Below are 10273 nucleotides of genomic sequence, written 5' to 3' on the forward strand. Positions count from 1 at the left end.
GGGCTAAAGAATTCCATATTTGGTGAGTCATAAATGGAGGACATTTGGCTTCAGAGAGGGCTTTTTCCAGGGCCGCCTCCTGGGGAAAATATCCCGTCCAGATCAAGTGCGTTGGTCGGGGCCTTTCTGAGAACATCTTTGCTAAGTGACTCAGGAGAGCAGCCTGCGTGAGCCTTGATCATAGCCTGCTACAGCCTCCAGTGGAGCATCACAGTGGCTGAGGCCTGGCGCTCTCCGGTCAGACAGCCTGACTTCATAACCTGGCCCTGCTACCAGCCAGTCCTGTGTTTGATCGTGGACAAAGTATACAACCTCCCTGGCTCTTTAAGGCTTCATTCCCAAAGGGACGGTGATAACTACTTACTGAATATGCGTATGGGGACTAACGGAGCACATGGATGCCAAGTGGCTTACCGTGCTGTAATTTCACTGGATTTCACAAATTTTCACTGCTGGGAGAAATTTCATTGCATTGACGTGAAATGATCTGGACAGGAAATGTTGATAGGTAGACTTGTGTTGTCCCCCTAGTGGTTCTTACTATGTCCCATGTAGGGGTGACTCGCCAATTAATAAATCAGGCTATTATTTGGTGGGGGGGAATTTGTCCCAAATATTCAGAACAAAACATGTGGCAGACCTTAGAACTAGGTGGTGTCTTTTCATTACACACATGCCCGCACACACACGAATAAGCACGGACACAAATAAATGCAGCTCGGGTTCTTACCTTTTGAGAATAATGGTGATTCTTTAGCTGGTGTCCTGACAGGGCTACTGGGAGGCTGAGATCGTGTGGCCCCATTATGATATGTTCTTATACACTGATAAAGGCAGCGGTAAAGCAGGTTTTGTAGGATTCTGTGTGTTCTGGAAAAGGCTCTCTTTTGGGTTAGGATGAAATGTGCTATAATAACAGCAAGTGTCAAATCGGCCCTTCTGTCCTGCGGTCTCTCATCAGACCTCATTAGAGCAGGGCCAGTGTGCAGACCATTACTGGGCAGCCCTCTCCTCTCACTTCAGAGAGCTGTGCTTCCTCTGGGTCCCGGTGTCTCAGAGGGTCAATACGTGCTCCAGGCTGCAAAGCACTGCTGCTCTTGCTCTGTGATTGTCGCCCTGATTAAACCTCCTCTCATCTCCCTTTCATCGGGGTCTTCCTTAGGCTCTGTGTGAGCAGCCACTGTAGAGTGGCCTCTTCAGATTAATTGTGTTCTCCGGCACTTCAAAACTGAACACTGAACTGCTGAGCTGTCTCATTGCCAGAGGCGGTCGCCTCCATTGGAATCGTACTTGAGTAGAGCCCTTGCCAATGGCCACTGCTTTGTTGCTCCAAGTTTCTATTTCACTGAGCACTTCATCTGTTCAGAGTCAAGTCTAGCTTTCTGCTTCTGAGCAAGATGCCACACTCACACCATACTCTCTGCCATCAAGTCGATTCCGGTTCATGGTGACCCCATAAGGCAGGAAACCCTTTGTGGGTTTCCAAGACTGTAATTCTTTATGGGAGCCAAAAGCCTTATCTTTCTTTGGAGGAGTGGCCTGGTGGTTTTGAACTGCTGACCTTGTGGTTAATAACCCAACCTGTAACCACCATGTCACCAGAGCTTCTGTGGCCACTACCCAGGGCTGAGTTGGTCCATCAACTCAGACCTCAGTAGGCTTCAGATCATGGGGGAAAAGACCATCAAATGAGATGCCAGTACAAAGCCCCACATGAGATAGTTACCTGCACGGAGCCCGCCTGCACACTACCATCCGAGATGAAGTGCTGTTGGGTAAGGGTTAGACAGCTAAGTGCAAGGTTGGCAGTTCAAACCCATCAGCTGCTCCCCGGTAGCCTGTTTGCTCCTGTTAAGATTTGCAGCCTCAGAAACCCTGTCGAGGGCAATCAGGAATGTCACCATCATAAACCTAGTGACTTGAGCCAAAAACCTAGGAGTCCTTGACACCTCTCATCTTCTCTCCCACGCATCTCATCGCCATGGCCTCCCTGTCCTGCCTCCCAGTGTCCCTCAAGTCCATCTCCTCCCCTCATTCCCATGCCCCTGTCCAGGCCAGGCTGCCATCTTGTCTCCCAGGGTGCAGTGAGGGTCTCCAGCTTGCTGCTTTGCCTTCACTCTGGCTGTTTCAATCCCTCGTGATCCTTTGAAACAAACCATCTTATCCTTTTGTATTAAAGTCCTCACTAGCATCCCATGGCCCTCAGGTACGACGTTAAACCCAGGACCTATAATTGACACAAGGCCTTTCACAGGGAGGCTTCTCATCTCTTCAGCCTCATCTCTTGGCACGCTCCCCTGTGAAGGCCACGCTCCCCTGTGAAGGCCACAGCCCAGCAATGGCAAACACCGTTCTGCTCCTCAGATATTAAAGATCTTTGCTTATTTCCTAGCCTTTTGCACAAATCAGTCGCAACAACCTCCTCCTCCTCCTGAACTCCAAACCAAACCAAGCTCACTGCCATCAAGCCTATGCTGACTCACAGCAGCCCCTTTCTGGGTTCCCAAGACTGTTTGCAGGAGTAGAGAGCCCAGTTTTTCTCCCGAGCAGCTGCTGGTAGTTTCAGACTGCGTGACCCAACATGTAACCACTACGCCACCAGGGCTCCTAATTATTGAAAAGTTAAGTGAACATATCATAGCCATTCCGCTACATTGCAATGCTGAAAGATCCTATGGAGAAAATATTGAATGATGCAGGAAGCATCAAAAGAAGATGGACAGAATATACAGAGTAACGGTATCAAACAAGAACAAGTCTGCATGCACCATTTCAGGAGGTAGCATATAAGTAAGAACCGATGGTGCTGAAGGAAGATGTTCAAGCTGCACTGAAGGCATTAGCCAAAAACTAGGCTCCAGTAATTAGTGGAACACCCTTTGGAATGCTTCAGAAAGCTGAAGATGCACCAGAAGCACTCACTTGTCTATGCCAGGAAATTTGGAAGACAGCTACCAGTCCAATGACTGGAAGAGATCCATATTTGTGCCCATTCCAAAGAAAGGTGACCCAAGGGAATGCTCAGATCACAGAACAAGGTCATTGATAGCACATGCAATTAAAATGTTTCTTTCGATTGTCCAGCAATGGTTGCAACAGTACACTGGCAGCTGTCAGAGGTTGAGGCCAGATTCAGGAGAGGACGTGGGACAAGGGATATCATTGCTGTTGTCAGATGGATCTTGGCTCAAAGCAAAGTGTACCAGGAAGGTGTTTACTTACATTTTATTGACTATGCCAAGGCATTTAACTGTGTGGATCATAATGGACTCTGGGTAACCTTGAGAAGAATGGGAATTCCAGTCATGGATCATGAGGCAGTTGTGTGAACAGAACAAAGGAATACTGCATGGTTTCAAGTTAGGAAAGGTGTGCGACAGGGTTGTATGCTGAGCAAATCAGCAGAGAAGCTGGATTATATGAAGAAGAACGTGGCATCAGAATTGGAGAAAGGTTTATTAACAGCCTGAGATATGCAGATGACCCAACCCTGCTTGCTGAAGCAAGGCGGCCTTGAAGTACTTGCTGATGAAAGTCAAGGATTGCAACCTGCAGTGTGGATTAGGGCTCAGCGTAAAGAAGACCAAAAGCCTCACAACTGGACCAATAAGTAACATCCTGATCAATGGAGAAAATGTTGTTGAAGTTGTCAAGCATTTTGTCTTGCTTAGAACCACAGTCAGTACTCATGGCAGCAGCAGTCAAGAGATCAAAAGACACATTGCATTAGGTAAATCCGCTGCCCAAGACCTTTTTAGAGTATTGAAAAGTAAGGATGTTACTTTGAAGACTAAGGTGGCCCTGACCCTAGCCACAGTATTCTGCCTTGTATCATATGCTAGTGAAAGTTAGACATTGAATAAGGAACTGTAAAAGAATGGATCCATTTGAATTGTGGTACTGGAGAAGAATATTAAAAGTACCATGGATTGCTAAAAGAACAACCAGGCTATGTTACAAGAAGGAAAGCCAGAGTGCTTTTTAGAAGCAAGGATGGCAAGACTTCATCTTATGTACTTTGGACAAAGGATCAAGAGAGACCAGTCCCTAGAGAAGGACATCATGTTTGGTAAAGTGGAAGGGCAGCGGGGGGAAAAAGGAAGACCCTCAAGGAGACGGGTTGACATCAATGGCCTGCATAGGAGCCATTGTTAGGATGCTGCAGGACCATGCAGTGTTCCCTGATGTATAGCGTCGCTCTCAGTTGGAACTGATTTGATGGTACCTAACAACAACAATCATATACATGCAGCTCAATACATTTTCTCAAAGTAAAAACGCTCTTATAACCTGGAAGCTGATGAAGCATCAGAGGATTACCCATATTCCCTATTTTTCATTGCCCCCAACAGAAATCATCACACCAACTTTTAATAGTGTCAATCATTTACTCCCCAGTTTGTACTTTATGCAAAGGGAAACCTACAGAGTTGTGTCCAATATCTCTTGCTATGTTTTATGTCATCAGTTCACCACCAACCTTCTTGAAAACATTGCTGTCAGCATTCTCCCGTCCATTGTACACAGTCTACTGAAGTGGCTGTCATCATCGGAGTCAACCATTGGTTCCTTATTGTTGAGCCAAATGAACTCCCCCGCCTCCCCCTTTTCCACTTGATACTGTCTTCCCACCTCCTCATTCAGTGAGTATCTGAGTTCCACTGATTCTCCCTCTTTAGTTTACCTTGAAATTGACCTACTTCAGTAACCATCTAACCCTGAGGTCTTCTGTTCAAAACCACCAGCCCACTCTGTCAAAATAAGATGAGGCTTTGTCCCCGTCAACAGTTACAGTCTCGGAAGTCCTCAGGGGGCAACTCTGCCCATCTTGAAGGGTGGCCGTGAGTGGAAATGGGTTTGACAGCTGGGAGTTTTGGGTTGTGTTGTTTTGCTTGGACTGCCCAGCGGCGCAGGATTGACCATGCTGCCCCATGTCACTCTTCCCACCATAGCCGTCCCATACTTCTACTTTGCTCAGATCAAAAACCGGGACTGGCTCACTGCTCACCAGGCAAGAAAGTGCGCAGTGGGACCGGCCACCAAAGATTCTTGAAAATGGTGCTCCCGCCTCCTTTCCCACCTTCTTTGCCTAACACACACCCTGAGTCTTGGCCACATGGAGTGCATTGTCTTTTTTTAATTATTATTTAAACTTACCAAGTTCTCTTACCTGGGATGTGTTTCACTCCCTCAGACCCGACAAATCTTTCCTGCGTCCCTCAAGCATTCAGCTCTGTGAAGCACTGCGCAGTCAGTGGCTCCTCTACTAGCCCCGCTGCCCCTGAGGACTAACCCCCCTTGCCACGGATCGGCTCGGACTCACAGCGGCCATGGAGCTTCCAAGGCTTTTGCCATCTTCATGGGAGCAGACGGCCGCATCTCTCCCGTGCTAGACTAGCTAATGGATTTGAACCATTGACCTTGCAAGTAGCAGTCCCAAGCTCACCTGGCCGCACTCCCAGGGCTCGGGTAATAGTAATACCATGACTAGGCATAAACCAAATGCCGCAGTTGCAATGCGCCCAGATCACTCGCTCTAAACAGCCGCTCCCCAGGGGCAGGGCCTTTCTTTCGTTCACGGACACGGTCCCCGCTCCCAGGGCTGTGCTTCATGCCTAGTAAGCAAATTGCTTGTCAAGGCGATCGGTGATGAGTGCCCTTTACTGAGCCCTTACTCTGCCGGCTACTCTCCTGCATTATCTCATTCCCTCCCTACCTCAGCCCTGTGAGGAAGGAACTGTTTTATCCCCATTTCACACGGGAGGAAACTGAAGCTTATGTAACTTGCCCAAGGTCACACTCTTGGTTCTTGGCATAGCTCAGATCTGAGTCGGGCTTGTTCTCGATAGCCTCCCTCGGGTCTTTGAGCTCTGCCTGCCATGGTCCTTTGAACGGTGGCTTTATCTCGACTGGAGGTGCCAGTTGGTCTTCAGCAAATGGAACCTCTGTGTGAAGCAGCAGGCTGATCTGCTTATCCATCCATTTCTTTATCACGCTGTAAGTTCAAGGGGAACAGGAACTGGGTCCAAGTTACTTAGTTCCCTTTGCCTTCCCCAGCCAGCCAGCACGGCGTCTTACAGGTTTGTGTTTAGCACGCATTTGTTGCTGTTTTGTGCTATTGAGTTGTTTGGACCCATAGGGACCTCATGTGACACAGGACTGTCCCACAGGGTTTCCTGAGCTGTGGTCTTTATGGGCCTAGATTACCAGGTCAGTCCTGTCATGGAGGAGGGTGAATGAACTTCAGCAGCTGAGCACTGATCAGGGCTCCTTAATGAATGCTTACCAGATAAATGAGCAGAGTGTTATGAAAAGCCAACATCTGCCCATGTGTCCTTTCTGTGCTTATCAGTCGTTTTGAGGACTGCCCCGCTGGCCCTGAATCTGGGCCCAGCTGCTGCCTATTCTAACCTTTTGCTTCTTCAGCACGCTAGGCTCGGGCCTTCTCTGGCTGACCCACTCTCCACCCCGACCCCAGCCCTTTGCCATCCTTCCTGTCCCGTGAAAGTCCCCGGCTGCCTTCCTGCTGTCAGTGGCCTGACCGCCCAGAACTAGTCCGGACCCACCCCCCTCCCCGCCTTCTCTGCCTCTTGACCCCCACGCCTGGCTTGCACCCTGCTGCTTCTCTGGTCACTTGTCCGGTGGCAGGGACAGCGCACATGATTGGAAAGCTCACTGTAGCACAGCGCAGGGTGTAAGCATCTTGCAGAAAGTCACAAACCACTGCAGGACTGATGAGGAGGGAGAAACTTCTGGCTTAATGATGGAGGAACTGCCAATTAAGTCACTGTCTTTATATACAACATGTATGCAGATAGATACTTCTATTAGCTTTTATTTTAAGCTTAATTACCTCCTGAGCCATAAGTTTTTACTTCTTCAATTTCTTCTGGGATATCTTTTCTTCGGGGTAACCTCCTCTTCTGCCTTAGGAACAACTTTCTTCTTTTCAGTCAGGATCATTTCAACGTGGCCGGGAGAGCTCACATGTGGGTTGATCTGACCATGAGCTCTGAAGTCCAGTGGTGCATCTTGGGGGCTTTGTTCCCCTGAATGTGCTCAGGGACCCGAGCATCCACATCTAAACCCTTCAGTTCAGCGGGGCTTCCTGCATGTTTAAGCATGGGCAGCAAACATTCAGCACTTTTGGGGCCACTGGCCCTGGGTCCAACCCCACTGTTTGCCTGGGCACACCTACCCACTCTACCGTGGTAATGTCGGAAGGGCAAACGCTGCTTCTGCAAAGGGACATCTTTCAAATACTTGGTGGCTTTCCAGATATGCACACCCTTGATGGCATGGGCACTTTGATGAATGTTCTTAAAAGGGACCCAAAGATTCAACCCTCTTGATTTGCATGATTTCCAGGGGGTTTTCTGCTTCAAGGGAGTAGCAAACCACTTTGGCAGATCACCTCAGGCCGCTACAGAAAGAGTTTGTTTTTGTTTTTTAATCCTGGAGAAATTTTAAATAGTTCAGCTTCCCTAGGCTCTTTCAGTTATTTGGGATCTTTGATGGCAAGCCGTGGACACTGGAGTAATGACCGCTGAAAGAGGGCGTGTATGCTGAGAGTATCGGGTCTCTAGGGACACACAGGTTGGACTGCAGCCAGGCTCCAGGGAGGCGGGCTGTAGGTCCAGGATGCAGTACCAGCCCCGGGCAGCCTTCCCTTCCATGCCTGATCATCTGGGTCTCTGCCCCTCAGCCTCCCTCCCACCGCTCTGCAGACCTCTTCTTGTGCTCACGCCTTGTCGTGGAGCACGGCTGCCGAGGGTGATGGAGAGATGAACCTTCTGTCACAGTTACAAATTCCCAGGGAAATCTCCCTGATTGGCTCATCTTGAGTCAAGTGCCCATTCCTGGTCCAATCTTCTGTGGGCAGTGGAGCAGGTACCCTTTGAGGGCCTCGCTGATGGGGGCCCATCCTTGGGGAGGAAGGAGACTGGAAAGAGTCATTGTCGGCTGAGCAGACTGTTCAGAAAGGTCCACTGCACTTGGTTCTGCATTTGGATCATATTCTTGTAAAAAGAAGTCAGGGCGCTTCCCCAGGAACAAGCCAAAATAAGAAGGTGTCGTTCTTTAAAAATATAGATGGAATCCCCATTTAGCAAACAGCATCCTGATGAAGGAAGCTGACGTTCCAGTGATGTTCGCTTCGGACCTAGAAGCCCAGCATTCACTGGGCACTTCTTGGCTCACGGGAATACAACAGGGAAGAGACCAGCTGGGGTTCTCTCTCTCCTCTGTGTCTCACAGAAATGGTACCCCACTCCTCCCCTTCAGCAGCCAGACTGCTACTTCCCCGGTCAGCCAGCATAATCCCGTCTCTGAGATGGAATTCTTTCCCTTCAAGGGTCCCATACCCTGACCTATTCCGAGAGAGGTAGCCTTTGCCACGGCTTTCTAAGTGGTGTGAGGTAGGGAGAGAGGGAACTTTGATATATCTTTCTTTCATTTGGATTGGGCCCTGCCCATTCGGTGTGTCCAGCCAGGGATCTATGAATTCCAGGCCGGAGAAGGACAACCTGAAGGGTTTATCCAATTCAGTAGAGGGAGAGCTGGCCTCAGGGTGACCAGCTGAGTCCAGAGGTTTGTGTCCCCCTTCCTGTTCATGGCCTCTCAATGCCAATAATCCCACGGTGGCTGGCAGAAGGTGGCACACACCACCTAGGTCAGTGGGGTGGGGGTGACAGCTCTGCACTGTGGTCAGAGGGACAGGCTCCTGACTAGAGGGTAGGTGCCATGGCTCTCCTCCTCCCCTGGGCATAGTGTCTGTGACCAGGCCTCCTCAGTGACAGCTCCCCGCCTTGTCTTCCAGGCTCCCCAGGTACAGCAGGCCGAGTCTGCAACCTGACCTCCCGAGGCATGGACAGCTGCGAAGTCATGTGCTGCGGGAGAGGCTATGACACCTCCCGCGTCACCCGCATGACCAAGTGTGAGTGTAAGTTCCACTGGTGCTGTGCCGTGCGCTGTCAGGACTGCCTGGAGGCTCTGGACGTGCACACCTGCAAAGCCCCCAAGAGCGCCGACTGGGCGGTGCCCACATGACCCAATGGAGGCCACCAGCCACCCTCCCGCCCGCCAGGATGCCATGGATCTGCGAGGACACAAGACGCGGGGCTCTCCCCTGGGGGAGGAAGGGGGGGTGTTATTTCCAAAGGCACGCGGCCTCTGTCGCAACCGAAGCTTCTTTTCTCTCCCTGGGGGCCCAAGACCTAGGGCACCCTCTCTTTCTCTTCCCTCCTTCTCAGGTCACCCTTTGTGTGGTGAGTTTTCTTGGGAAAAACCATGACAGGCTGTCGGTGGGAAGGTTGCTGGATGCAGAACACTTTCTCCACTCCCCTGGACTCCTCTCTGGGGAGTCGCTGGCCGGGGGTGGGGGATGTAGTTCTCCAAGGAACGTCGTCTGTGTCGTCCAGCAAAGTCTCACCGTTCAGAAATGGCAGCGTGTTCTCTGGGGCAAGAAAGGAAAGACAGCAGACTCGACTCCCACTGAATTCCCAGTGGTTCTTGAGAAAAACTGAGTCAAGTTTTTGTCTCATCATGTGGCTCTCCAACCCCCAACCCCCCAGGATTCCTTGGTGATTGCCCGTAGGCTGTCTTTCAATAAACTTCTGCTTAAAAGTGCCCCTGACAGGTATTCCCTTCTGAAGTCACTAGGGGTGACCCTTGCTTGGTATCCCAGTAGCATTTGGGACTTCTGCCACAGCAGAACCCCAGGGAGAGCGGGGCTTTGAGTTATCGTCCCCGGGAGAGAAAGAACCTGGATGTAGGCAATGCGACTTCGTTCTCACTGGGACCTGGTATGAATTAAAGAGACGACTGACAAGCTGGTTGTCTGAGGCAGCTCCTGGGTAAATAGGAAGACAGCTTAGCGAGTGGAATACAAGAACGTGTGTGTGCGTGTGTGTGCAGCTAAGAGAAGAAGGGGGGTAATAGAATTCCTATTTGGTGTTATGCATCTAACCCATGGAATTTTGTAACTGAAACAACTCTGAGCGTGAACTCTTTGGGGATGACAAGAGCAGGGATCTAAAATGCTGACCGAGAGGTTTCCAGAGCTCAGGCATCACGCCTGGGACAGGCTTTCCCATAAGCAGATGCCCAGGAGAGCTTAGCCACGTATACTGAGCAGCCTCAGCGAGTACCCATCATCCTTCCAACACTTTGAGAGACTTGTCACATTTAATTGGGTTCATCTGATGCTTACAAGATGATGTGTTGCCATAGCCTAAAGCAAATGACACAGAGGCTTGCAGAGAAAGCCGGTAAC

General features: G+C 50.1%; 1 protein-coding gene across 1 annotated transcript in view; it reads left to right on the forward strand.

The window, feature by feature from the left end:
• The window catches only part of WNT2 (Wnt family member 2), a 48565-nt gene extending 38938 nt beyond the window's left edge, over positions 1 to 9627 (forward strand). The window contains exon 5 of the mRNA XM_004707769.2: positions 8819 to 9627. Within this exon, the coding sequence (XP_004707826.1) occupies positions 8819 to 9048 (230 nt within the window). The 3' untranslated portion in view covers positions 9049 to 9627. The remainder of the gene's footprint in view (positions 1 to 8818) is intronic.
• The last annotated feature ends 646 nt before the right edge of the window (positions 9628 to 10273 follow it).

The sequence above is a fragment of the Echinops telfairi genome, unplaced genomic scaffold, assembly GCF_000313985.2.
Source record: "Echinops telfairi isolate 266 unplaced genomic scaffold, ASM31398v2 ScPeMD7_23;HRSCAF=83, whole genome shotgun sequence".
Lineage (NCBI taxonomy): Eukaryota > Metazoa > Chordata > Mammalia > Afrosoricida > Tenrecidae > Echinops > Echinops telfairi.